General features: G+C 36.4%; 4 protein-coding genes, 1 non-coding gene and 2 pseudogenes across 6 annotated transcripts; 3 read left to right on the top strand and 4 right to left on the bottom strand.

The window, feature by feature from the left end:
* Positions 1-8: 8 nt before the first annotated feature.
* LOC113303423 lies at positions 9-1,298 on the bottom strand. 2 transcript variants are annotated; one of them, XR_003337471.1, is made up of 3 exons: positions 726-1,298; positions 229-638; positions 9-100 (listed from the first exon to the last, which is right to left on the bottom strand). XR_003337471.1 is itself a non-coding variant. In XM_026552453.1 (2 exons), the coding sequence occupies exons 1-2, from the start codon at positions 1,188-1,190 to the stop codon at positions 366-368; spliced, it is 738 nt and encodes a 245-aa protein (XP_026408238.1). In that variant the 5' UTR covers positions 1,191-1,298; the 3' UTR covers positions 142-365. The 2 variants fall into 2 exon arrangements, 1 of the variants encoding a protein (XP_026408238.1); XM_026552453.1 differs by lacking the exon at positions 9-100 and having other exon boundaries at positions 142-638.
* Positions 1,299-1,367: 69 nt separating this feature from the next.
* TRNAG-UCC lies at positions 1,368-1,439 on the top strand. Its single transcript has one exon. It is a non-coding gene; the product is annotated as a tRNA-Gly (tRNA).
* Positions 1,440-2,003: 564 nt separating this feature from the next.
* LOC113305106 (transcription factor bHLH91-like) lies at positions 2,004-3,654 on the top strand. The gene is made up of 3 exons (XM_026554208.1): positions 2,004-2,843; positions 2,980-3,399; positions 3,574-3,654. Exons 1-3 carry the CDS (start codon positions 2,004-2,006, stop codon positions 3,652-3,654), a joined length of 1,341 nt encoding a protein of 446 aa, XP_026409993.1.
* Positions 3,655-4,425: 771 nt separating this feature from the next.
* LOC113305105 (G-type lectin S-receptor-like serine/threonine-protein kinase At1g11330) lies at positions 4,426-7,482 on the top strand. Its single transcript, XM_026554207.1, has 7 exons — positions 4,426-5,416; positions 5,523-5,684; positions 6,014-6,210; positions 6,305-6,515; positions 6,661-6,898; positions 6,988-7,156; positions 7,204-7,482. The coding sequence occupies exons 1-7, from the start codon at positions 4,426-4,428 to the stop codon at positions 7,480-7,482; spliced, it is 2,247 nt and encodes a 748-aa protein (XP_026409992.1).
* Positions 7,483-7,805: 323 nt separating this feature from the next.
* LOC113305104 lies at positions 7,806-8,756 on the bottom strand (annotated as a pseudogene).
* Positions 8,757-9,536: 780 nt separating this feature from the next.
* On the bottom strand, positions 9,537-10,467 carry LOC113305103 (putative ubiquitin-conjugating enzyme E2 38). Its single transcript, XM_026554206.1, has 2 exons — positions 10,288-10,467; positions 9,537-10,190 (listed from the first exon to the last, which is right to left on the bottom strand). Exons 1-2 carry the CDS (start codon positions 10,465-10,467, stop codon positions 9,537-9,539), a joined length of 834 nt encoding a protein of 277 aa, XP_026409991.1.
* Positions 10,468-25,728: 15,261 nt separating this feature from the next.
* LOC113305102 lies at positions 25,729-26,682 on the bottom strand (annotated as a pseudogene).
* Between the last annotated feature and the right edge of the window lie 520 nt (positions 26,683-27,202).

Below are 27,202 nucleotides of genomic sequence, written 5' to 3'. Positions count from 1 at the left end.
AACATAGCTAGAAAACCATTGTTGAATATATGTGATTTCATTTGAATGCATCTTAAGCAAAACATACAATGAAACAATCTGGGGATTATCTTTTATGATTGTTAGAAAACACAAGAAGGAACCTACGAGTATGACACTATGTGAGGAAATTTTCTTATCTTTGAGAATGAAGTTGAACAGTTCCAAGAAGCATAAGAAGAAATCTATGTAACTATATTTAGCATACATTTTTCGACTACAATGGATATACAATCTCCATTAATTCCGTTTACGAATTCCAGTGTGTCGAACAAAATGCTAGGCTCCATTGTGTAAGAAGATGTTTACAGTCTAAAGTAATGAAGCTCGAGGCTTTCAACTTGCAACTAAGAACTCGAAATGGCGATGGTAGCATTCATATCGGCAAGACATTCAGTAGGAAGACCGAGAAACGTATTCATGAAAATATCATCGATAGGTTGGACAGTCGCAACTCCAACTAACCTGCATTTCCCTTCTTTACTCAATCTTTCTCCTCTTCCTTTTCTCATAGTTCCCACTGATTCCTCAGACGTCAATACCGTCCAAACTATCAACGGAGGAGCTTTATAAACACTGCCAACCGAAAACCAAAACTTGGCCTTGAATTCAAGATTAACCTACAAAAAGCACATGCATCAAATAAATTGAACAACATACAAATAAACAGATAATTCAGAAACCTGCCCAACTAGATATATATATACCTTTCCGGTTTCTTCATCGATTATGCCTTGAAAAAGCTCTGGAGAAATTTCAATCTTCAGAAAAGGTGGCAATGGCAATCCTAAGAACGTGGTAGTCTTAGAATTTAATGGTGGAATATAAAGTGTCTGAATATCAAAATTAATTGAAACTTCATTTGAACTGTTTGTTTCATTTTTAGTACCCATTCCAACTCCTATACCGCCTTCAGCATTGTATACAAAATCAGGAAATATTGAAATCCCAAGTTTGCAGGAGTTTTGAGTAATGAAATTTACATTGTAAATACTAGTTTTTGGAGATGCTTGAGTTTGTGTTGTAGTAGTAATTGGTTCTTCATGGTTTTGACTAAGAGAGGAGGAAACTATGGGAAAGGATTTTTGCTTTGTTTGGATTGAAGTTAGTTTGGGTGTTTTGGTGAATATTTTTGAGATGCTTGGAGGAAATGAATTTATCTTGCAACCCATTTTGTGTAGTGTTTTGGATTGATGATTCTTATGAGGTTATACAAGTTAGCTTGATTTTAGTGAAAGTAGTTGAAATGTAGCTTGAGGTTCAGAATTTTATTGGTCACCTTATCGTCTCTGAACATGTAAAAATAGTAAGAGATAGGTTGATTTTATGGTTCAGAAACGTCAACATCAGCGTTTGTAGTCCAACGGTTAGGATAATTGCCTTCCAAGCAATAGACCCGGGTTCGACTCCCGGCAGACGCATTCAGGTTTTTTTTTTGCCTTCCTCATTTTCATTTCAAGTAAAAAGTGGGTAGGGAGATTTTTGACTCCCAATTATTTGCAGTTGTGCTTTCATCAGAAAGGTTAAACTGAACTTTTCTAGCTTTAGCACTTTATTATGTATATTCTCGAGTCATCACGGTTACCATCTTTTGGTACTCTTGTGACCTGTGTTGTATGGTTTACAAAGTAAAACTGCTCAAGAAGCGCGCGGGCCGTGAACATCCTAAAGTGTATGAACGATATTGAAATGAACACTATGGGTAATATCTAGTACCTACGCAAGTACATTGTTGAGTAGTTGTGATTTTCCTCATGCATATAAACTTCACAACAAACTCATCATGTCGTTAAAACAAACTAATCTCACTTTGGTACTATAATTCAACCTCTAGGGGAATCTCATAACTACTTTATCAATTGGTTCTCTAGATAGTACTACATAGACATGATAGTATATAACTTTTCAAGATTTTTTGTTTTTGTCTAACTGACAAAGAGGTGGAGTTTTCGACAAGGAATTCCACAATCAAAGCTACAAAAAAGATGATGTATGATCATAGTGAAACCCATTACTTTGATCCTCATTCCATACAAGTTGGAGTACAAAACGAATCCACTTTTGCCACAGCGGCAATGGATTTTCAGCTAGATCAAAAATTTAATAATGCCCATTTGATGCAAGAAGTTATCGTTATAGAAGACGAGCCGAGCCCGGTTCAAAGTGGCTCCATAGATTGCAACGTTCATCATCAGCAAGAGATGAACGTTTATAAAGAGATTCAAGAACCAAATACTCACTATCACCAACAAGAACAGTTTTATGATCAGCAACAAATTGATGAGTTACAACATTTATCAACTGATGGCGTCGACTTAGGATCATGCTCGACGAGTTTACCTAACTTTTATTTGGAAATATTTGGAGAATCCAGTTATAATGATGAAGTTGTTTATGGAGGAGAAAACGGGTCGGGGTCGATCGATGTTTTGTACGAAAATGATCCCATGTCACTTAATTTGAACAATCTTCCTCCTTCACAACCTCCAGTTAGAGAATCGTTTGAAGCTTTGCCACAAAACTACGGCGTTAGTTGTTCATTGTTTGGTGGTAAAATGGATGATTCGACAAAAGAAGTTTATCAACAACAGTATGGAGCTGATAACAATGAAATGAGACAATTCGACAACTTGGTGGCAGATTTTAAACGCGAAATGAATAACAACATTCATGGTGTTGGCGGAAGCCGTGCAAGGAGTACAAATGGTTTGGGAATAGCTAGCCATGGAAACAAACAACACATTACAAGTACTGAAAAAATGAAACGAGAGAAATTGGGTGATCAGTTTAGAGCTCTGAGTTTACTGGTTCCTAACCCTAGCAAGGTACGTACGTGCAAACATTCTCTAATTTCAATTTTTTGTTATAATAAATTACGTTCTCTTAATTATGAAATTATACATTAATTTTTTTCTTCGGGTATTTTGAGTATTATTGATTTGTGGCTTTATTTCTAAGAAGCCTGATAGAGCTTCAGTTCTAGCAAGTACAATTGATTACATAAATGAACTAAAAGGAACAGTTGATTACTTGAAAGTATTGATTGATAAAAAGAGAAATGAGAGAAACAAGAAGTCTAGAATCGAGAATGAAGCAGTAGCTGGGGATATGCCAACTTCAAGTACTACGAATATTGATCGAGATCAAAACTCGTTTAATGGGCAAGTAAGAAGTTCATGGTCTCAAAGGAAATCAAAAGACGCTGAAGTAGATGTTCGGATGATCGATGGTGACGTAACGATTCAGCTTATAGTTCAGCGACCAAAGATGATAAATTTGTTGCTGGGTGTTTCAAGTATTTTCGATGAGCTTCAGTTGGATTTACTTCACATCTCTAGTGGTTGCATTGGGGACTACTATAGCTTTTGGTTCAACATTAAGGTCAGTAAAACTCATTTGCTATACAAAAATTTCATAATTGAACCTAGTTAGTCGTTTGGTAGCTGGTATTGGACTGCAAACCATTTGTTAATAAGGAAACCATGATTTTTGTTTCGAAAACTTACTTTTAGTTCTTTCACAGATTGAATTATGGTTTTGTAAATTGTGATGCAGATTCTAACAGGTTCTTCAGTGTTTGCAAGTGCAATAGCCAAGAAACTAATTGAAGGGGTGGAGAAAACGATCCAGCATTAATAACTAAGAGCACATGCTAGGGTGACTAGCAGACCGAGAAATAAACATTGCCAAAATCGGATTATCTAAATTTTCTTAGAAAGTTTAATCATATGTCTTTTTGTTTAGAAGGATTATGTTTAATTTATTAGTATATTTCTCGCATACTTTGTTGTGATCAATGGTCTTTCTTTACGAATTTATTTGCCCGAATGGCTACTACATTACCTCGCATGCGTTTAGATGTGGCTGTGTGATCCTTCACTGCAGATTATGATGACTTTTACTTGATATCCTCATTAATATAAATCTATCAAGGCGTAGTTCTATAGTGTTTACTCGGTTGATTAATTGTTGATCTATTCGAAGTCAAATTTCGTCTACACGTACGTACCATTTGATCAAAAAATTTAGTAGAAAACGATCAATTTCATACCTGTTTTAATCTAGCTACCCATCCAGTTGTGAATGCATTCTAGCAATAATTCAAAAACATCATGTGGAAAATAAAGAATAGTCATTTAAATATATAGCTTCGGCCCTGAGGGTTCCTGTCTGTGGGATCGCATATGTCAAAAAAACAAACAAACCAAGATTAACTTATTTTGTTACCAAGAATCAGTGGCCATGATTTTCTCGTACGTACCCATCAAAGACTTGGTTTTCTTTCATTTTGATTATTTTTCCGGTGGATCATTTTGACTCACATTTTATTATTGAGTTATAAATGGAAGACAAAAATAAGCTTACTCTAATTAATTCGGGTTTGCCTGATTATTATTTGTGTAAAGAATGGACGACAATTCATGGTTTTTTCTTTGTGTTCTAGTTTTTGGTTTTCTCATGTGCAATCAGCCCCATCATACATTTGCTTTAGATACAATCTCTATAGATGATTCCCTAACTGGAGATCAAACAATCATATCAAGAGGGGGAGTTTTTGAACTGGGTTTCTTCAAATCAAGTAAGTCTCAGAATCATTACTATATAGGTATTTGGTACGAGAAAATCCCAGTTCAAACTATTGTTTGGGTTGCTAACAGAAATGAACCAATTCTTGATCCATCTTCTTCAAAGTTAACACTTCTAGATGGAAACTTAGTTTTACTACATAATTTAAGTAACATACCAATGTGGTCTACACATATAGCTTCAAACTCTCTGAATACACCTCAAGTCGTTCTCGGCGACGACGGAAATCTTGTTTTACGAGATGGGTCTAATCCATCAGTTACCATTTGGCAGACTTTTGATTATCCAACTGATACTTGGTTACCTGGTGGAAAACTTAGGTTCAATAAGAAAACTAACCAAAGTCAGAAACTTACTTCTTGGAGAAATCTTGAAGATCCGGCCATGGGGTTTTACAACGTAGTATCAGATTCAAGACACAAGGGAAATATTCAGTTTCTTATATACTGGAACAACTCAAAACTATCATGGGATAGTGGGGAGTGGGATGAAAAATCAAACACTTTTCTTTTAGCTCCTGAGCTGAAATTAGATTTCAATGTCATTTACAGTTATATTTCAAATGTAGATGAGAGTTATTTTACTTATTCACTTTACAACAATTCTATTATGTCTGGCCAAATCAAGAAATTTGTACGGTCAAAAGGAATGAAAAAGTGGAATTTGGATTGGGTTCAACCGGAGCAATTATGTGATGTTTATGGTACTTGTGGACCTTTTGGCAACTGTAACCAGGATACTCAGAAGTGTGAGTGTCTGCCAGGTTTCGTCCCACGATCTTCTGAAGATTGGAGTCAACAGGATTCAACTGGTGGGTGTGTTAGGAGCAGGCCCTTACGGTGTGGGAGTAAAGATAGTTTTTTACCAATCCCAACTTCATATTTGCCGGATAATCCCCGCTTTCAACAAGTGCACAGCGCAAGAATGCAAATCAGCTTGCCAGGATACATGTTCTTGCAATGCTTATGCTTTCGACTCTCGATGTCAATTGTGGGATGGAGATATAGTAAATTTCAAAAGTATTGCATCATCTAATCGTGCACGAGAAGTTTTCTATCTCAGAAGTGAAGCTACCGAAGGTAAGTAATATATTATGATGTTTTAGCGGTATGCCTGGAATGAATTGGTGCTCACTGCGTCTTCAAAACTTTCATCCAGAAAGAGAAAGGCGATAGTTTGGAAGATCGTCGTACCTGTTTTCGTTTTGGTGGCAACTGTCATGGGCGTCTTAGGGTACATTTACCTGTTCAAAAGAAAAATGGCTAATAAAAGAGGTAAATACACCTTTCCCAACACAGTTAATTTTGTTTTTGCGAGTATCACCAGGAAATTTAGCCTAGTTGTATTTGTAAATTACGTTGCCTTATTCACCAAGCTTCCTTTCTTCCTTTGTTTATGAATTACGCAGGAAGGTTAATAGGATTCAAAGGGGTGTTAACTAGGTTTTTGAAATACAATCTAAATACAAACATGTTTGATGATAGTGAAAGAAAAGGAGATACACATGAATTGCAAATATTTAACTTTGCTTGTTTATCGAATGCTACAAACAACTTCTCCTTGAAAAATAAATTGGGGGAAGGAGGTTTTGGGCCAGTATACAAGGTAAGCTTACATATTCTTGATTCATATAACGATAGTGATCAACTTATTGCACATTTCTAGTCATTCAAGACATTATATGGATGATGGTTCTTAGGGAAAATTGCAAAACGAGCAGGAAATAGCAGTGAAAAGATTGTCTAAAAGCTCTGGACAGGGTATTGAAAAGTTCAAGAATGAGGTTCTACTGATCTCCAAACTTCAACACCGTAATCTTGTCAAACTGTTGGGCTGCTGCACTGAAGGGGAAGAAAACATGTTAATATATGAATACATGCCCAAGAAAAGCCTGGATGCATTTCTATTTGGTTCGTTTATTTTCTATCCTTGCACGTGAAACATTCTGAATTCTTTTATATACAAATTTGTTCCATTCCCTTTTCAATATATGCTGCATTCATTACAAATCAATTTTCAATAAGGCTAATTCAAGAGTTTTATTACTGACACCAGATGCAAGGAGGAAAGCACAACTAGATTGGGATACGCGCTTCAATATTATTGGGGGAGTTGCTCGTGGCCTTCTTTACCTTCACCGTGATTCTCGTTTAAGAATTATTCATAGAGATCTTAAAGTTAGTAACATTCTATTGGATGAAAACATGACCCCAAAAATGTCAGACTTTGGAATGGCGCGGATATTTGGTGGTGACCAAATTATAACTAATACTAACCGGGTTGTTGGTACATTGTGAGTTAGCTCCATGTTTCCTTAGTTGTCCTCTTAAATGTCAATTACTTCTTATTAGTTACCTATTGTGTCTTCGCAATGAAATGCAGTGGTTACATGTCACCGGAGTATATAATGGGAGGCACATTTTCGGAAAAGTCAGATGTTTTTAGCTTTGGAGTGTTGATACTAGAAATTGTGAGCAGCAAGAGAAACCATAGCTTTGACAATCCTGAACAACCTTCTACTTCATGTAAGTATAAAAGTAATTACTCTTCGGTATATGATGTTTTTTGAATGTTAGCTTATATAAAATTGTGTTTCAGACTTGGAGACTGTGGAATGAAGGCAAATGGTCAGAGGTTGTCGATGAGGCTTTGGGTAATCTGTATTCTCCATTAGAAGTGATAAAATGCATACATATTGGTCTGTTATGTGTTCAGAATAGAGCAATGGATAGACCAAACATGGCTGAAGTGGATCTCATGCTTGTTAGTGAAACTGATCGTCCAGCTCCAAAAGAACCTCCATATACTTTCCCAACATCATCATATAAGCCGCGTTCCAGTAACAATATCACTTTCACTGCTGTTGAAGGTCGATAGGATCCCAGATCTTCGTTGCTTTCGAATTGAATATACGCCACATGTACAATTACATTTAGATGACAATCGACAATCGTCTCCCACTCGAAAGAACCAATTTTAATGTGTACTATTTTAGTCCTTGTTGTACGAGTTCTCGTCATTCATTCTTGTATAAGCAATGACCTTTAACACTTATATGATCTTTAGCATTTATATCAACAAAAAAATAAATAATCACCCAAGTATTAATAATTCAAATCAAAATACCAAGAAGATATGAATTAAGAGACAATGAGCAAAGGGAAACGAATCCAAATAAACCATAAAGCAGAACTCCAGCATCATAAAACATACAGAAGAACATAAACAAATCCTAAAAAGAGAAATGTAAAACCCATAACCCTAGCAAATTTGCAGATTTTATGACGAAGACACTTGTTCTTACAAGTGTCTAGTCCAAGTCTTTTAATACTCTCTAAAGACGAACCGTTCTCAACGAACGCATCCACAAGCCTTGGATAGAGATATCCAGCCTTTATCTGAAATATGTACGAGGACGTGGTCTTTGTCACAGCAGTGATATGATCACCAATTTCAGCTTGGCCATTAATATAAGCATGGCAAGCAACCAAAATAACACTAGCGCGATTGCAAAAATGTTGACTAACAAACTTCTCGAAGGACTTCGGTGGACTATTCAGTATTGATACCATTGACTTACAACTCATGATAAATACTTCTTCATTGTAACGCAAAGATCTGCTCTTATCCCATGCACAAGAACTAGAGTAACTTCCATAACCTGGTTCATTGAAGTAGGGTTTGGCATTAAGAACTAGACCTTGAATTGATACTAAAACTTGTAGTATAGTTGATTGATATGGATTCCATTTTTGGTGCTGATTACCCCTCCAAGTATTTAGAAGACTTAAACAAACATAACCATTTGCATACAAGTTAGGGTTTAGTCTATGCCCGAAAGAACGATAGTAAACTTATGGTGGTGATGCAGGGTAATTGGAAGGGACTTGAATATCAAAAAAGAATAAACCGTCATGGTAAGGCGTACCAGTTGGTCCAATGATCACTGCTCGTAAAAGATCGACTCTTTTTTGGTAAACCCTAACAAAGATGGAGTCAGGTAGATTTTTTTCTAAAATTCTCCACTCTTTCATCATCTGAGTAGTGCTTGAACGTGACAAAGATTTATATGGCGAAACATAGTAATGGTCACTAGTGGAGTTGACTTCATCGGATGAGATGATATCAAATTGCTTGAATTTTCTTGGCATGGTTTCTGCTGATTACTTTGTTGTTATTGATGTTGTATCTAGGTTAGGTCCATGTTACTTGGCGAACCCTAGTAACAAAGCGGTTTTAAGAAAAACAAAAATGCTCTACATCAAAATAGGATAAGTATTTGAAAACAAGACTCTAAGTGCAAAGTTCTTATTGGTTAAATTTAGGAGCAAATCTATTGATAATTGTCTCGAATGTTGTAGACGAACCTATATCTCCTCTCTTCCCAAATATTTCTCGCCTCCTGCTATACCCTAAACACGCCAACATGAGGAAAAAAAAGATGTACAAGACACAACTTGGGGACCGTACAAGTTTCGTCAAAATCTATGAATGGTGAACCCATTTAGAAGTGGTGCCTACACGAATGCCATGAACACTAGAGCGGAATTCTAATAATGCCAATCACCATTATGGAATCCATTCATTTACTTGGTCGATTTTGACCCCATATTTTATTATAATGTGGAGAAATGTTGTGGTTTATGAAGCATTACATTAGTACATTTCTTTGAACGAGAAATTTAAAGTATGTAGTATGTGGTTTATGAAGCATTTGGAGTATAAAAAAACTGTACTTCTTGAATATGTCTACACCATTTGATCAAAAAAAAAGTTTGTAAACAAACAACCGATATTTTACTGCATTTGATCCTTATATCAGTTATTAGCTAGGCTCTGCACATATCACAGGCTCTAGTATCATGAGACTTTTTAACAAAGATAATTGTAGAAAAGACCAATTTAAAAAAAAAAACTATTGATCATGTTATTCAATTGAACTCAAAGTGCAGAGAAGCTATAAGTAATAAAAACAAATAGATACCTAGTCCAAATAAACTATAAAGCAGAGCTCCAGCAGCATGAGACTTTTTAACAAAAATAATTGAACAAAAGACCAATATAAAAAGCATCAACACAACAAGTTGGCAGTTTCTATGTTCATGAACCGTATTCTCACGTATAGTCTTACTAGTGTCTAGTAATTCAATACTCTCCACAGACGAACCATTCTTTATGAATGAATCGACAAGCCTTGGATATACAAATCCAGCTTGTGCCTTAAATGAGAATGAAGCCAAGGACGTAGTCTTTGTCGCAGCAGTGATAGTAATAGGACCACCAATTTCAGCCTGCCCATTAATATAAGCATTGACAGCAACCAAGATAGTACTGGCGCGATCACAAAAATGTTGACTTACAAACTTTTCGAAAGACTGGGGTTGTTTTTTAAGAACAGACACCATTGTCTTACAATTCTTGATGCATATATCTTCGTGCACAGATCTTTTCTTAAACCATGAACTAGAATTAGCGAAACTTTCAAAACCGGGAAGATTGTTAAAGGGTTCGGCATTGAGAACTAGAGCTTGAATAGATACTAAAACTTGCAGTATAGTTGATTGAGATGGATTCCGTTTTTTGCTCTGATCATCATTCCAAGTATTTAAAAAGACTTAGATGAGCGTAACCATTTGAATGTAAACGTGGGTGTAGCATATACCCGAAAGAATGATAGTAAACTTTTGGTGGTGATGCAGGGTAATTTGAAGGGACTTGAATGTCAAAAAAGAATAAACCGTCATGGTAAGGCGCACCAGTTGCTCCAATGATCACTGCTCGTAAATGATCGACTCTTCCTTCGTAAACCCTAACAAATATGGAGTCAGGTAGGTCTTTTCCTGAAATTCTCCACTCTTCCATTATAGCCTAAGTACTTGATGGTCACAGAGATCTCGAAACATAGTGATGGTCACAGAAATTCTCCTATTGCCATGTTGTTGTTTCCATCCTTTAATTCGATTCGTATCTCGGTTAGGTCTTTATCCATAATACTTGGCGAACCCTAAACTTCAAGAAAGCAGGATAAGTGTGTCGAAATACAACGGCAAAAGTGCAAGATTTAGATGGTAAAATTTAAAAGAAAATCTGTTTGATTTGATAGCCTCGATCCTCGAATATCGTAGACCCCAACTATTTCTCCCCTCCTGCATTGAAAATGTTGAACGTTGGATAAATTCCCCAAGATTATTCCCTAACAACCATTGACTTTCACACAAGATGTTTAACGAGATATATTCCGGTCAGTGTAGAATTATCGGCTAAAATTTGGGATCTTTTTTTTTTTATATTAAAAAGCAGAAAAAAGAGTAACTTCTCTGCATTTATTTATTTTTTCTTTTTTCGGAGAAGTCAAAGTTATATCTAAGAAAAAGTATTTATAAGATTTTTGTTATAGGGAAAAATGATTTGTTTGGGGAAAGCTAAAATTGTTTGACTGTAATATATATCTTTTGACTTTGAGTCGTTCAAGGGAAGAGTAAAAAATTGTCTTTTCCCTTAACAAAATGTTGAGTTTACCATTTTGTCCTCAACTTAACCTTTTCTTTTTTTTTGATCGGTCTTAATTTAATCTTATATTTGGGCTACTGTTGACCATACATGATTAACCCTTAATCATTTTCATGACATAATCCTATCATTTTTCGGCCCAAAACGGTTTCGCAAAAAACAATATGAAGGATGAAGATGCCAATTGGAGCGATAATATATCAATCATAGAAGAAAAAAAATCTGTTTTTACTGTCAAATACAGACTATACAAGCACAAACAGCAGTAGCTTTTCCACTGTAGGACGTTTTCACTGTCAAAAAGAATCTCTAGAACAAGAAGAACAAGAACATCTACAAGAAGATCAAGAACATGAACAAGAAAATATCTAATTCTACCATCTAATTTTAGGATAAAAGAAATGATGCAATAAACCAAGAACTTGAGGCGCAGTTGGCCGTTTTGTCGAGTATTTGAGTAACCAAACCCTTAACAGAAAATATCAAGAAGTTTTCTAACTGAAGTTGGGTTAATATTCATATTTCTAATCACAAATGCTCTTAAAAGCAGTAAAGATTAGAAATGTAAAGACTATACCAGTTCAATTAGGAGTCTTCCTTTCCCATTCTTAGTACATAGGTTTCCGTTACCTGAGTCAAGGCAAATTATACAAATTAAAAAATTAATTATTCTGAGCTACTTGAAGTCAGAGAAGCTCTTGACAACAAATCTATAGTAGATTGAGGTCTGGATGTGGGATCTATGGGCACGTCAGAGAGAATTGTAGGAAAAATCAAGCTCAAAACAAAAAGAAAATATTTGAGTAAGTACGACCATGGAAATGTGAACCAATTCTGACTGCAAAACCAATTGGCTGTTGAAAATACCTGTATATTTCATTTCCGATCTATTCGTAAAAGGATCAAAAATCTAAATGAATACGACTATGGAAATGTGAGTAAGTACCAATCCATTATGAAGTTATAGATGCACGTCTTCTCAGTTAACAAACCAACCATTATGCTTTAAATTGTACTCTTTTGGTCAGCTGTGAGCAACCTTATAGGCTAATTACGTGTCAATCTAAACTAATTCTCTGCATTACATTTGCAACATCCACACTCAAAACTAGTCATATAAAGTAATAGATAGCATATCCCTTTTTAGTGACAAGTGATTCGTGTCGTAACCACAACAAATTAACTAAGATATTTCCCACTAAGTAACTGATAATATAGCGGTAGTAAGAGATCGTTCCCACAGAGAGCGGTGTAACTGATATATTATTTGAATTAGCAAAACAAAGTCAAAGACAATGGGGGATTGGTTGTAAGATAAATAAAAAGAAATAAATAAGAAAAGAAAGGGATGATCAAGGAATCCTTCGCCGTTACCAAGCGATAACTGGATTAGAATACGTATCTATCTTTCGTTAGAACCATTCATCACCAACCATAGAATAACATCTAGATTAGTGTTATCCCCAAAACTCCTTCTCTCACTGGATACGGAAGTTCTCGACTACCAGATTCTATTCAACGAACCACCAAGTAGTAGATCACTCAAGGTATAACGCAATCGAATGCATTAAGCTTTATGAATTTAGGTTGATCCCAGTAGTTGAACTCTTAGATCAAGGTCCACTTGCTGATATTATCTGCACTCGCAATAGCTCCACGGAATCCCTCTGCAAGGTCTCGCGATGTCTACTTGTGTAGAGAGTCAATCGACAATTACTTATCTCATAACTTCTACTAGATTTAAAACAATCAATAGACTAATCTAGTAGGTATCCCAAATCAATCTAAGAATCATTCATAAACCCTAGATATAGAAAAGACAAACGATGATGATAAAAACTCCGAACAAACTTGTATAATAATAAAGCTTCACGTCTAGAACATTGACTTCATCCTTAATCAACAAAGGTTTAGCAACTCATGATTACACAATTACCCGATTTTCCCATAAAGGGGTAAACCCTAGATTATTTTATGAAGAACAAAAGTATAATATGAGATGTGATGATGTGTTAATTGTTGTGGAAGTCCCCTTATATAGTTTTCATGAGATCTAGGTATTAGGATCCATCCGGGACCGTGTTTCCTTGATTTGGAAGTCAAATACGTCATAAAGGACCCCATAGGTTTGTCTCAGTCGGCGTTGTCGAGTTCCTCAAAGAAATACCGAAAGTTGTGCTAAAAAATACAGCTTCTCTTCCTGAAATACGACTACTATCAGTATTGCTAAATCAATGCCGAAAGTGGTGTTGTAGATTGCAGTTTTACGTCCCGACTGTTTTAGACGTAACTTTTTCGTCCGAACTCGCAATGACCTCATTCTTTCGCCGTTCTCTTCACAGTTGAATTCTATTCAAGATGGTGATAAGAAATCCTAAATTTGGATGATTTGAAATTGGTCTTCTTCTCCTTCTTATGATCTTGAGCATTCTTTGCCCCTTTTCGTCGCACTTCTTCCTTTTCTTTCGGCTTTAGACACTTGGATCTTTCGAGAACTTCACTTTATAGGTCTTTTGCAGCCCTTTTCACTCTTCTTAGGATGATTCACCTGATATGACACATAAACTAGAAAAGAATCATAATAACAAGTAATATGCAAGAATTATAGCTAAAACAAGTATGAAATTGACATTCTAAACATATAAATTAAGCACTTATCAATTTGCCACCCCTGCTTTCTAGGATGGTGATGATACCGGTAAAGGATAACAACAAAAGAGTAGTCTATGCCCGTCTTTGTCTCACTTGCTTCCTAGGATGGTGATGAGACTGGTAAAACCAGGGATGAATAGCCTTATCTTAAACTTTAATATCTAATTTAGTGGTATATATAGGTAATCTACTAACATGTCGTATAAAAATTCACTCATGGAAATATGACACATTTTATCAAACACTCATCGTGCATACAATTAAAATTTCACATCCATATGAATGAAATTCCAAAAACTAGATCATTCTTCAAACCCAATGTTCAATATACGTTCCCGTGGATTAAATAGGAGCAAATTCAGAAACATAGTTGGTTTTGTTACCTCGCAGATGAGATCACAAAACAATTATTTGATTGCAAAATTTGCTATGGAACAGATAGAAAGAGCTAGAACATGACATGAATTCGTTGATCAAACAAACTAAGATCTAAGCAATCAGATGAGATAACACGAGAAGAATTTAAGGCAGAAGATCCAAGAGAATACCTGTGCTTTTCTTCCTCTTTAGGTGTAACGATCTTTGGTCGGCTGCAACAGTCAATTAGGAAATGGGTTTGGTCGGAGGGTAATCCGGTAATACACGATAATTTAAAAAGTCAATTTTAATAAATGCTTCCAGCTTCCCCTATACACATCTCAATGATATCAGCTCTCCCCTTGAAATGCTTTCTCCTAAACAAATCAGCTTTCCCTGTAACAAAAATCATTTTCAACTGTACAAAGATTTTGACTAGCTGACCCCTTAAAGCAGAGTCCTACTGTGAATTGGACGACATGCTCCAGCTTCCATTATCAAGTCCCTGCCAGCATTAAAAGAGTGCGCTTAACTTCGAAAGTACGTTTCTTTCGTACACTAACCAATGATATTGCGGCTGGGATCATAGACTATTTGGGGATCCCCATAGCTTTTAGTTCAACAGTAAGGTCAGTAAATAAATGTTGCTAAAGAGATTTTGGATCTAGCAAATCGAATTAAGCTTTTGTAAATTGTGATGCGGATTCTTGAAGGTTCTTTTGTGTACGTGACGAGGTGTCGAACTCGCAAAAATAATATTTTTCTATTTCTCTTTAAACTAACTAGTAGTTTACGGATAAGTAGGATTGTTCCAAGGGAGAGTTGAGCTAAAGTTGTCAATTCAGTTTCTGAATGAATAATGCAAAACAATGAAATAAATGCAAATATGAGGATGAGAATGATCAAAGACTCTTTCTAAGCCACATAACGTGAATCTTATTGATATAGCTAGTTTCTCCAAAGTATCTTGTTACTAACAACCCTAGAATAATTAGTACGCTCAACTATTCCGTTGTTATCTCCTAATTTCACCGGACACGGAAGCGCTCGACTACCGGATTCTACTTGCCACGTTCCCTAGAAGTACGCTCTCTAGGTGTGACTTAAACAAATGCTTTATGCTTTATGAGATAAGATTGTTCCTAGTGATAAAATCAAAAGCATGAATCACCTACTAGTGTCAATTTCTACATATGAGTACTTAACAAAGTCCCATCGTCAATACTCATATAGTGCTACTTGTACTCGGATCATCTAGACAATTACGGGTCGAAGATGTCTCGAATTATCACTAGAACTATCAAACAACCATTCAATTTGCAACTTAAACGATTGAGAAACAATTCACAAACACTTTTAGCATAGTAGAGAATGAGCAATAACAATATAATTGCAAGAAAAATGCTTTTTAGATATCAATTGGAGTTCATGTTCGGACGTCGAAATCGTCCCTATCAAGATGCAATTAGCTACTGGAGTTCATGGTAAACAAAGCAAAACAATAAATGGAAAACAGGAATACAAAACCAAACAAACAGCAACTGATGGTTGTGGTGGAATGATGTAGCTGGTAGTGGTGAACTTCGTGGCCTGGTAACAATGGAATGATAATGGTTGCTGCTGTTGTAGTAGTTTCCTGCAGGTCTGCTGCCTTGGTGCTGTGAAGTGGTGAGATGCAGGTGACGGATGGAAGGTGCTGTAGTGGATGGAAGATTGATCTGAACTCCAGCTGCTACAGTTGATGGTTGTATGAAAAATGGATCTGGTGGGTGTATGCAGGTGGTCTTGGAATGGAATGGTATGAAGTGCTGGTGATGTGCAGATGAGGTGAAGTGTTGAACTGGTGGAGATGATATGCAATGGAAGGTAATGCAGGTGGTAATAATGGTAATGGAGATGCAAGAGAGATGCTGGCGGAATGCAAGTGGATATGCAGATGGTGGTGGTGGTTCAGCGAGCTTTGCTCGCTGAAACTAGGGTTGCGGCAGTGGTGGTATGCAGATTGTGGTGGTGGAGATGGTGGAATAGGGTTTGGAGAGGAGCAAAGCTCCTCCCTGTAGGTGGTGAAACAGTTGTGAGGGGTATGTGATAATGGATGATAATGTATGCAGTCTCCGAACAGGTGATGAGTGATGCAGGTGGATGGAGATTGTTCAGCGAGCAAAGCTCGCTGAAACTAGGGTTGCGAGCAGGGGTATGTGATGATATCTCTGTAGCTTTAGGTTTTGCTCTTTTTATAGCTCTTGCTGAAAAGTCGAATCTGATTACCACTCACTTCCTATTTCTTCTCGCCTTCCAAATACATTCCAAAATCTGATTAACACTGCCAAACTTTGTAAGCGTCTTGCACCTGGTGATGGGATGTATACTGGCTACACCTTGAGACTTGCCCAAATCGATTCCTTTCCTGCAAATCAATGTTCAAACACAAACCCATGTCTTATCCCATGCAAACTCAGTACTTCTTCTCTGTATTTCTCGGGTACAAAACCAGCACAAACTTCTTATAATCCTGAACCCAAACTTCGCATTGTTCGTGTCTCGAGAACCTGTCCAAACACTCCGATAAAATCCCACCTGAACATGGCTAGCTGACTGCAAAGCTGGCTCAGGGATTTCGCCGAACATCTGATATACGTCTTGCGAAATGGAGATAGATAAAATTATGTTGGATTTGTAATCTTCCACAGCTCCTTCCCTGCAAGGATTCACATTCAACACACACATTGATAATCATTCATCATATCAGAACTCAATGTCTCTTCTTTAATCTCTCTGTTGATCATCTATTTCAATGGCAGGAACATCAACTTCTTCCCTGACTCTTGGATTGAATTTCACCCACAACAGCACAAATTCTCGAACTGTTCTCTTTTCTTTTACTGCCAACTTCAAGTTCAGCTGAAACCCATCTTCGATTTCTTCTCAAACTCGTCATATGTACCCAGGAATCAATGGCAGAGAGCTTTTCTTCTGTCAAGAACCGAGACAAAATAAAAGCCCACTTCGTAATCTTGGAAGTTAACTTGTCTGCCTGAACTTCTATAATCCTTTGAACCCACGGCTTAACTCTTATCAAGTCCTATGACTCGGCTGTTGCCATAACTTGGTTGTGACAGGAAGAACCAAAACTGCTCCAAAATGGACGGATAAAACATCTTCTTATACATGGTTGAGAAGGTGATGACCCTTAGCAAGAGATGCCTGTCTTTAGTAACTTCTTAATCAGATGGCTGCCCCATAACGAATTCAGGCCCTGTCTTTATCCACTTTAGACACAACAGAGATTTGTGTTCTTTCTGTGCTTCGGCTGTGCCAACACGTAAGGTCCCAAATAGCAAATTGAGCCTCTTTTCGCCTTCTTTCTTGTTGCATGACTCCAAAATACCTACAAAATACAAAAGAAGCATAATATACAAAAATACAAGAGCAAATAGCTAAGAAAAGCATAAGAAATTGATACTCAAATGATATATTTTAGGCACCTATCAGTATGCAAGTGCAATCAGGAATAGCCAATAAACTAATTGAAGGGGTAACCAAAACTATGTAGCATCTTAACTAAGAGAGTCGAGAATAGGTATTGATTAGGTTTAGAATATAAAGAGAAGAGAAATAGTTTTGAACGAATAACCTCTTTTTGATTGAATTCTTCAGTACAATTTACATGATAGCTCTCTGTTTATATACAAAGATCCTAGAGTTCTTAACTTGTAATACAAGTGTTTCCTAGATTACATAGTTTCCTGGAATACAACAAATTATATGTATAGCAAACTTAGAGTTTGTACGTAACTGCTAGCTTGAACATTACGGTATCTCAATACCCTCCAGCAAGCGTAACGGATCATCAAGAACATTTAGTTGGATCTCAATAAAGCAAAACAATCTTTGGGAAGTTCCTTTGTAAATATATCCGCTATCTGATCTTTATAGGAAATGAATCGAACATCAAGCAGTTTTGAAGCAACTTGATCACAGACGAAGTGATAATCAATCTCTATATGCTTCGTTCGTGCATGAAAAACCGGATTAACAGTAAGATAGGTTGTACCTAGATTGTAACACCATAGAACAGGTGGAGATGCAGTAGAGATTTTAAGTTCCGAAAGAAGAGAACGAATCCACATAATTTCAGCTGTAGCAATATCAAGTCCCCAATACTCAGCTTCAGTACTAGAACGAGATACTATTTTTTGTTTACGAGCACTCCAAGAAATAATATTACCAACTAAATAAATGCAATAACCACTGGTAGAACGAAGATCATCTAAGGAACCTGCTCAGTCGGAGTCAGTGTAAGATGTGAATGACAACTGCAAGTTATCTGCTGGCTTGAGAGAAATTCCATATGTATATGTATGATTGAGATAGCGAAATATACGCTTAACTAATGTCCAATGAAATTCAGTTGGGGCATGCATAAATTGGCAGGCTTTATTCACAGCATAAGCTAGATCTGGACGAGTGGACGTCAAGTATTGTAATGCACCCACAATACTTCTGTATTCTGTAAAATCTTTTAATAATGTACTACGATCAGAAGACATGTCTCCAGTGGTACTAATTGGAGTTTGGATTGGTTTAACACCATCCATTTTAGCTCGAATAATAAGATCATGAGCATATCTTTTCTGTGTAAGAAACATACCAGAAAAAGTACGATTTTCTTCAATTCCAAGGAAGTAAGACAAAGGACCAAGATCTTCAATTGCAAATTCCTTGTACAGAGATGTACGAATAAAGTACAAGCTGACAGTATTGATCCAGTGAGAATAATATCATCGACGTACACCAGTAAGAATATAACTCCAGTGGTATCCCTTCGAATAAATAAAGAATAATCACACTTAGAAGTAATGAAACCAATTTGTAGTAAGAAAGCACTAAGTCTGTGATACCATGCACGCGGTGCTTGTTTAAGTCCGTAAAGAGATTTTTGAAGTTTACAGACATGATTTGGGAAGTTAGTGTCAGTGTAACCTGGTGATTGTTTCATATAAACTTCCTCCTCAAGGTTACTATGTAAAAACGCATTCTGAATATCCAACTGATGAATATCCCAATTAGATGTCAAAGCTATTGTAAGAATAATAAGAATTATGCATGGTTTCACAACAGGACTGTAAGTTTCACTGCAATCAACAACTTCTTGTTGATTATACCCCTTAGCTACAAGACGAGCTTTAAATCGTTCAATGGTGCCATCAGCTTTACGTTTAATTATATAACCCATTTACAACCAACAAGATTCATGGAAAGATCATAAGGTACCAAAATCCACGTACCGTTTTTAAGAAAAGCATTATACTCATCATCGGATGCTTGACGCTAGTTAGAATCAGCTTGAGCTTGAGAGAAACATGTCAGTTCAAGGACAGAGTCACTAATAAGCGCATACTTAGAAACACTTAAAAAATTTTGATTTGGCTTAAAGATCCCATCTTTTGCATGAGTAATCATATGATGAGTTGGAATAATAGGAGCAGTAGCGGGTTGAATCACAGAAACACTCTGAGTAGTTTCCTGACCTGAAGGCGGTGAAAGTAAGTCTGGAGATGCTCCAGAATTAGGTTGAGCAGTATCCTGAGCGTCAGATATTGTGTCTTCTTGCAACAAAGATCTCTCATCATGTAATCCCAAATCAATACCATGCGTTGGTAAAGATCGTTCATGTATAGGTATCTGAGGAGAATTAACAGACACTGGGATAGAAGATATGATGTGTGAATGAGAAGATATCAATTGATCAGTAGAAGTCGATGTTGGAGATGGTTCAATTGGCGCTGCAAAAGGAAAGGTGGTCTCATCAAAAACTACGTGCCTACTAACATATATACGACCAATTGAGATATGAAGATACCTATAGTCTTTATGTTGTGGACTATAACCAATGAACACACAGGGGGAGGATGATGGATCCATCTTATGAGCTCTATAAGGGAGAGGATGAGGAAAACAAAGACATCCAAACACACAAAGAGAAGAATAACCAGGAGGTGAACCAAACAATACTTCATACAAAGAAACTTTTTCTAGAACAGATGAACATACCCTGTTCATTATATAACATGCGGTAAAAAACGCATCATACCAATAAGAAGTTGGTACAGAGGCCGTAGATAATAGTGTTTGTCGTGTTTCGCGAATGTGACGATGTCTACGTTTAATTAATCCATTTTGATCATAGGTGTGTGGACAAGAGAATCGTTGAAAGATCCCATTATGTTTAAGATGAGGTGTAAGCTTATGATATTCAAGAGCATTATCAGATTGATTTTTTTTTTTATCTTTCGACTAAAAAGATTCTCAACGTGTTTTTGAAAAACAAGAAATATAGAATAGACATCTGATTTATGAGTGAGAGGAAACATCCATGTAAATCGAGAATATGCATCAATAAAGATGATGTAATATCGATAACCATCATTAGAAACAATATGAGAAGGACCCCGAACATCCGAGACAATCAAATCAAGTGGATTCGAATAAATAGTATTACTAGAAGAGAAAGGTAATTTGTGACTTCGATGTTCATGAAAAGAAGAACAAAACTTATTTTTCTACTAGAAATAGCAAGAGAAAATTTAAAAATAACATAAAGCACAGTTCGCATCATAGGATGACCTAATCTAGAGTGCAGTTTTGTAAGCTAGCACGTTCACCAACAAGACTTGTTGTAGAAATTTTTGAATCATCAAGAACATAGAGACCACCAACCATATTTCCGCGCAGAAGAACCTTCCCCGTACATCGATCCTTCATAATACAAAAATCAGGGTGAAACTCAAACAATACATCATTATCAGTAGTCAGCCGAGAAACTGATAATAAATTATGGGAGATTTGAGGAGCAAACAGAGTATTGTTGAGATATAACTTACGTCCAGGAGTACCTAGTATTGATGAACCAACATGAGAAATTGGAATAGAAGAGACGTTACTTATCTTTATTTCATCGGGACCTGTGTATTCTGAATAAGGGTGCAATCTGGTTAGATCATTCGTGATATGATCGGTAGCCGCACTGTCAGGTACCCACGGAGCAAAAGAAGAAGACCCTTGTGTTTCAGCAGCATAAGCACGAGGAGCAGAAGATTGTTGTGGCTGAGCACGTCTAGGAGGTTGTGGTTTAAAGTTACGATCAAAGCGTTTCCATCACCTAGGAGAAAGATGGCCAGCTTTGTCACATAATTGGCAAACAGTGCTTTGTCGAGTACTAGCAGTGAAGGTGCTAGTATTATGCCTTGGTAAAAGTCCATCATTCTGAGAAGAAGGAGTCCGAGAAGCAGCAGCAGCGACAGGTTGAGAATTCAACAACTTTGTTTGTTGTTCAACACGCAATTCGAAGGTGAGAAGGTATATGATGAAATCTTCAAGTTTCATAGTACCCATGGAGGTGGTGAGAGAAGTAACTATAGCATCATAAGAGGAGTCCAATCCAGCGAGAATATAATGACGTAATTCGGTGTTAGTCACAGTAGTATGATCAACAACAAGACTGTCAACAAGATCACGAGCAAGATCAATATAAGCTCTCATAGAGAGAGACCCTTTCTTCAGTGCACGGAGTTCACATTGAAGATGATGAATGTGTGCATCAGATCTGGAAGCAAACAAGGATTCCAAGGAGGATCAAACTTCACGGGATGTGGTAAGACGATGAACTTTCCTTAGTACAACAGGAGTCAGAGAGGAGAAGATCCAGCCTAGAAGAATACGATCTTGTTTCATCCAAGGAGCATAGTCAGGTTTTGGGTTTTGGGTGTTTTCAAGAGTTGCAGGGGGACAGGGTTTGTCACCGTTAAAATAGCCATCAAGTTCATACCCTTGAAGATAGGGTAAAAATTGAGCACGCCAAACGGAATAATTTGTTTCATCAAGCTTGACAGTGATGATGTGATGAGGCTGAGAGAAAACAGATGAAGCCATTAGTTGTGGTAATTGAAGAAGATGCGGAAGACATGGAGAATCGAACAAGGATGATAACAAGTCGAATAGGTATTGATTAGGTTTAGAATACAAAGAGAAGAATAAAAAGAAGAGAAATAGTTTTGAACGTATAATCTCTTTTTGATTGAATTCTTCAATACATTTTACATGATAGCTCTCTGTTTTATATACAAAGATCCTAAAGTTCTTAACTTATAATACAACTGCTTCCTAGTTTACATAGTTTCCTGAAATACAACAAATTCTGTGTATAGCAAATTTAGAGTTTGTACGTAACTGCTAGCTTGAACATTACGGTATCTCAATAAAGAGCTTGCTTGAACATTATGGTATCTCAATAAAGAGCAACCAGTACACTTATATTAACTTGGGAGATTCTAATCACATTTTTCAAGATGATATTTAGGAAAATTGTCGTTTTTGAAAAACTACATTATTACATCTAATTAACAGAAAATTTGAAGCAGGTATGGAAAATTAAAAATGTACTTCGGGAATGTATAAGGCGTAACCAAACTTGTGCAACAGAAACCTCTCCAATACAGTTGGATAAAAAGTAAAACCTTTGAAGTATTAACATTAGAAATATCTCTACTTGAAGACAAAATTCGTCTACAACACTAACCAAAAAGATATCTAATCCAAATAAACAATAAAGCGGAATTCCAGCGTGGTAAAACTTAATTAGCACCCAAAATAAGTAATAGAAATCCGAGCACTAGAAAAAGCACAACTACGAGTCCGCAGTTGCAAAAACGCGCATTCTGGCGACTTACATTCTCACGCATATTCTTACTAGTGTCTAGTAATTCAACACTCTCCAAAGACGAACCATTGTTTACGAACGAATCCACAAGCTTCGGATATAAAACCCCTGCTGCTACCTTAAATGTGAATGAAGTCAATGATCTAGTAGTCTCTGTCGCAGCAGTGATAATAGTAGTAGTCTCCGTCGTGGCAGTGATAATAATAGGATCACCGATTTTAGCTTGGCCATTAATATAAGCATTGCAAGCAACCAAAATATTACTAGTGCGATCGCGAAAATGTTGACTTACAAACTCCTCGAAAGACTTTGGTGGTTTATTAAGAATAGACATCATTGTCTTGCAACTCATGATAAATACATCTTCATTATAATGCAAAGATTTGTTCTTAAACGTTGGATCAGTAGAATTAGAGTAACTTCCATAACCAGGTTCATTGAAGTAGGGTTTGGCATTGAGAACTAGACCTTGAATAGATACTAAGACTTGTAGTATAGTTGATTCAGTTGGATTCCATTTTTGGTTCGGACGACCATACCAAGTATTTAGAAGACTTAAACAAACATAGCCATTTGCATATAAGTTAGGATTTAGTCTATGCCCGAAAGAACGATAGTTAACTTTTGGTGGTGATGCAGGGTAATCGGAAGGGACTTGAATATCAAAAAAGAATAAACCGTCGTGGTAAGGCGTACCTGTTGGCCCTATGATCACTGCTCGTAAAAGATCAAGTCTTCCTTCGTAAACCCTAACAAAGATCGACTCGGGTAGATTTTTTTCCAGAATTCTCCACTCTTTCATAATATGCTTAGTGCTTGATGGTGATAGAGATATAGATGGCGAGACATAGTGTTGGTCACGAATGGAGTTGACTTCATTGGTTGCGATGATATCAAATTGCTGGAATCTTCTTGTCAGAGTTTGATTACTTTCTTGTTGTTCTTGTGATCCTCCTTCAATTTTTATCTCGGTTAGTTCTATATCCAAATCCATGTTATTTGGCGAACCCTAGTAACAGTGTTTTGAAAATAAAATCAAAAGTGTTTTGAATATATATATAGGGTAAGTGTATCAAATCAAAGGAAATAAAAACTAAAGTGTTTCCACGTCAAAATATGTAATATATAGGGTAAGTGTATCAAAATAAAACTCTAAGAAAGTGCAAGATTTTTTACTGGTTAAAATTTAGGAGTTTTTCAAAATTTCTCAAATAGGCTTGCCAAGGACTTCTCCTCGGATTCATCAAACTAACTTGAATATTGACTCTCTTTGCACGTTTCGGTTTTTGAGACTGGTCTGGATACGGAAATGGATAGAATACACACCGCGTATTCTCATGAAGTCTTGAGTCGTACGTCCCATATGGCTATATATTTTGGATTCTTTTATATGACTGGACTGTCTATCTTTCCACAATTCTTTGTACTATTCTAGTGCAATAAGTAATCTTGGAATGACAGTGAGGAAACATCTCGCTAATGGGGAGTTTTTCAAAATTTACAGAAGACAAAAATTTTACAAACAGTTGATCACCTAGAAAAGTTGGCTGATATAAAGAGAAGTTGGAGGAAAAGAGAAGTTGGAGAAACAAGAAGTTCAGAATTGAGAACGGAGATATGGAAAGTTCAGCAACTATACCATTTTCAAGTCAAAGTATAGATCGAGATCAAAACTCGTTCATTGGAAAGTAAGAAGTTCATGGTCCCAAAGAATGTCTGGTTGCAATCAATTTCAAGTCGGACTAAAACCAAGAATTGCAAACATAGCGCCAAAGTTTGGCACAATGATGAACATCAGCTGAAAGAAGAGGATTCTTTTTTAACGAAGTAGTTAACACTAATTTTTATCGCGCATATAAGTACCCCAACAAGGCAACAAAGAAGTTAGTTAAAAGTTAAAACTAGCACTAAGTTACCGTTTTGACAATGAAGAAAGTTTGGCATCAAAGTCTTCCATAATTGGATCTCAAATCAAATTTGAATTTTTCTTGGCACCACCAAGCGGCACTCCCAAATAAGTAACTGGCATCTGCACAGCCTAAGTTTTCTGCTCACATACTTAGCGAAGGAACTTCTCCAGTAGCTAGACCCTGAGGTATTAATCCTAACCCCGAAGCATACTCAAAACGTTTCAAGTTAGAAAAAATATTATAGACCTCCTCCCAATTCAACCTCTAACTACTTTATCTAATTTCACTGCTCCTATTCTCAATTTCTCTGACTCTCTTCATGGGCAATCGCTGTACTTAGGATTTTCTTCTTCTGCTACACTTTAAGGTATTTAATTCACTGACTTGTTGACTTTCCTTTGTGTTTTATTTGGCTTTTTTTTTTTTGATACTAAAAGATTATTCATTAATTGATTTGAAAACTTACATAATCATCTCCTGTCAATATAATGATATGAGGAGGATAGTTGTTCATATAAATAAAGTTATTGACTTCAAGCCTAGCTTATTCAGCTATAGAATGAGCCACACTATTACTCAATCTATGAACTGACTTACCGAACCAGAAATTGAAACTAGAAAATTTATTTTTAATACCTGAAAGTAATGTTGGCTATGGCATTTAATGACTAGTAGTAGACAGTACTATGTCTTAAATAATAGAAACTTTTCAAAGATTTCTTGTTTTTGTTTTTACCTAACTTAACTGATATAAACGCAGAATTCAAAACTGAGAGAAAAATGATGTACGACAGGGAACACATTAGTTACTTTGATCGTCATTTCACTATTTGGCACTGAACATACCAAATGGTTTTCACTACAGAGTTCTCAAGCAAATTTTATAGTAAGCATCTTTCTTCAACACTTACATCAAAAAGAAATAAGAAAAAAGAAAAAAATATTGATTATGTTATTCAATTCAATTCTAAGTTTCTAAGAAAATGCAATTATTAAAACCACGATGACCAATATGAAAAGCATACCCATAACTAATTTGCAGATTTCTTGGAGATCAGTAGGACGACCCATGTCCTTGAGCACATTCTTACTGATGTCCAATAATTCCATACCCTCCAAAGACGAACCATTCTTTATAAACGATTCCACAAGTCTTGGATATATAAACACAAAGCCGGCCGCCTCCTTGAATGTGAATGAAGTCAAGGACGTAGTATTTGTCATAGCAGTGATAATGATAGGATCACCAATTTCAGCTAGGCCTTTAATATATGCATTGCAAGCAACCAAAATAGTACTAGCGCGATCACGAAAATGCTGCCCTACAAACTCCCCGAAGGACTTCGGTGGATTATTCAGTATAGACACCATTGACTTGCAACTCATGATAAATACATTTTCATTGTATTGCAAAGAACTTCTCTTGAAGAGACTAGAATTAGAAAAACTTCCATAAGTAGGTTCATTGAAATAAGGTTTGGCATTGAGAACTAGACCTTGAATTGATATTAAAACTTGTAGTATAGTTGATCGAGATGGATTCATTTTATCCAAGTATTTAGTAGACTTAGACAAACATAACCATTTGCATAAAAGATAGGATTTAGTCTATGCCCGAAAGAACGATAGTGAACTTTTGGCGGTGATGAAGGGTCATTTGAAGGAACTTGAATATCAAAAAAGAATAAACCGTCGTGGTAAGGCGTACCTTCTGGTCCTATGATCACAGCTCGTAAAAGATCGATACGTTTTCGTAAACCCTAACAAAGTGGAGTCGGGTAGATTTTTTTCTAATATTCTGCACTCTTTTATTATTTGCGTAGTGCTTGAAGGTGACAAAGATTTATATGGCGAAACATAGTAATGGTCACTGATGGAGTTGACTTCATCTGATGAGATGATATCAAATTGCTTAAATTTTCCTGGCATGGTTTCTGCTGATTACTTTGTTGTTATTGATGTTGTTGCTCCTTCAATATGTATCTAGGTTAGGTCCATATTACTTGGCGAATCCTAGTAATAAAGCGGTTTTAAGAAAAACAAAAATGCTCTACATCAAAATAGGATAAGTATATATCAAAATAAATCTCTAGAAGTGCGAGATTTTATTGGTTAAACTTAGGAGCAAATCTGTTTGATATTGTCTCGAATGTTTATACCCTAAACACGCCAACACGAGGACAAAAAGACGCGTGTATAAGACACAACTATGGGAGCGTACAGTTTTATATTGAAATATTGGACCAGCACTCTTACCTATCCATCGAAGCCTTCAGATATCTAAATGATCATATTTTCTGGCTCGTGTCAACGCCAACCAAACCCATAACTGAAGTTGCTTATAGGTCACTCGTTTCCTGAAACTAGCCTGGTAGCTTGTTTGTGATTCGAGAGGAGGTGGATAAAGATCGGTGTAATTTAGGTTTTGCTTTTACATGTTCATGTAACA

Source organism: Papaver somniferum, chromosome 8 (assembly GCF_003573695.1).
Source record: "Papaver somniferum cultivar HN1 chromosome 8, ASM357369v1, whole genome shotgun sequence".
Lineage (NCBI taxonomy): Eukaryota > Viridiplantae > Streptophyta > Magnoliopsida > Ranunculales > Papaveraceae > Papaver > Papaver somniferum.
The sequence above is the reverse complement of the archived record's forward strand: the minus strand, read 5'-3'. Positions and strand labels throughout refer to the sequence as shown.

Coding starts and splice junctions, on each gene's coding strand:
- LOC113305106 (XM_026554208.1), top strand. CDS start 2,004: ATGATGTATGATCATAGTGAAACCCATTACTTTGATCCTCATTCCATA. Junction 2,844..2,979: donor TGGTTCCTAACCCTAGCAAG/GTACGTACGTGC, acceptor ATTTCTAAGAAG/CCTGATAGAGCTTCAGTTCT. Junction 3,400..3,573: donor GCTTTTGGTTCAACATTAAG/GTCAGTAAAACT, acceptor ATTGTGATGCAG/ATTCTAACAGGTTCTTCAGT.
- LOC113303423 (XM_026552453.1), bottom strand. CDS start 1,190: ATGGGTTGCAAGATAAATTCATTTCCTCCAAGCATCTCAAAAATATTC. Junction 639..725: donor TCGATGAAGAAACCGGAAAG/GTATATATATAT, acceptor TGCTTTTTGTAG/GTTAATCTTGAATTCAAGGC.
- LOC113305103 (XM_026554206.1), bottom strand. CDS start 10,467: ATGGAAGAGTGGAGAATTTCAGGAAAAGACCTACCTGACTCCATATTT. Junction 10,191..10,287: donor ACCCTGCATCACCACCAAAA/GTTTACTATCAT, acceptor AATGATGATCAG/AGCAAAAAACGGAATCCATC.
- LOC113305105 (XM_026554207.1), top strand. CDS start 4,426: ATGGACGACAATTCATGGTTTTTTCTTTGTGTTCTAGTTTTTGGTTTT. Junction 5,685..6,013: donor CAGAAGTGAAGCTACCGAAG/GTAAGTAATATA, acceptor TGAATTACGCAG/GAAGGTTAATAGGATTCAAA. Junction 6,899..6,987: donor AACCGGGTTGTTGGTACATT/GTGAGTTAGCTC, acceptor AATGAAATGCAG/TGGTTACATGTCACCGGAGT.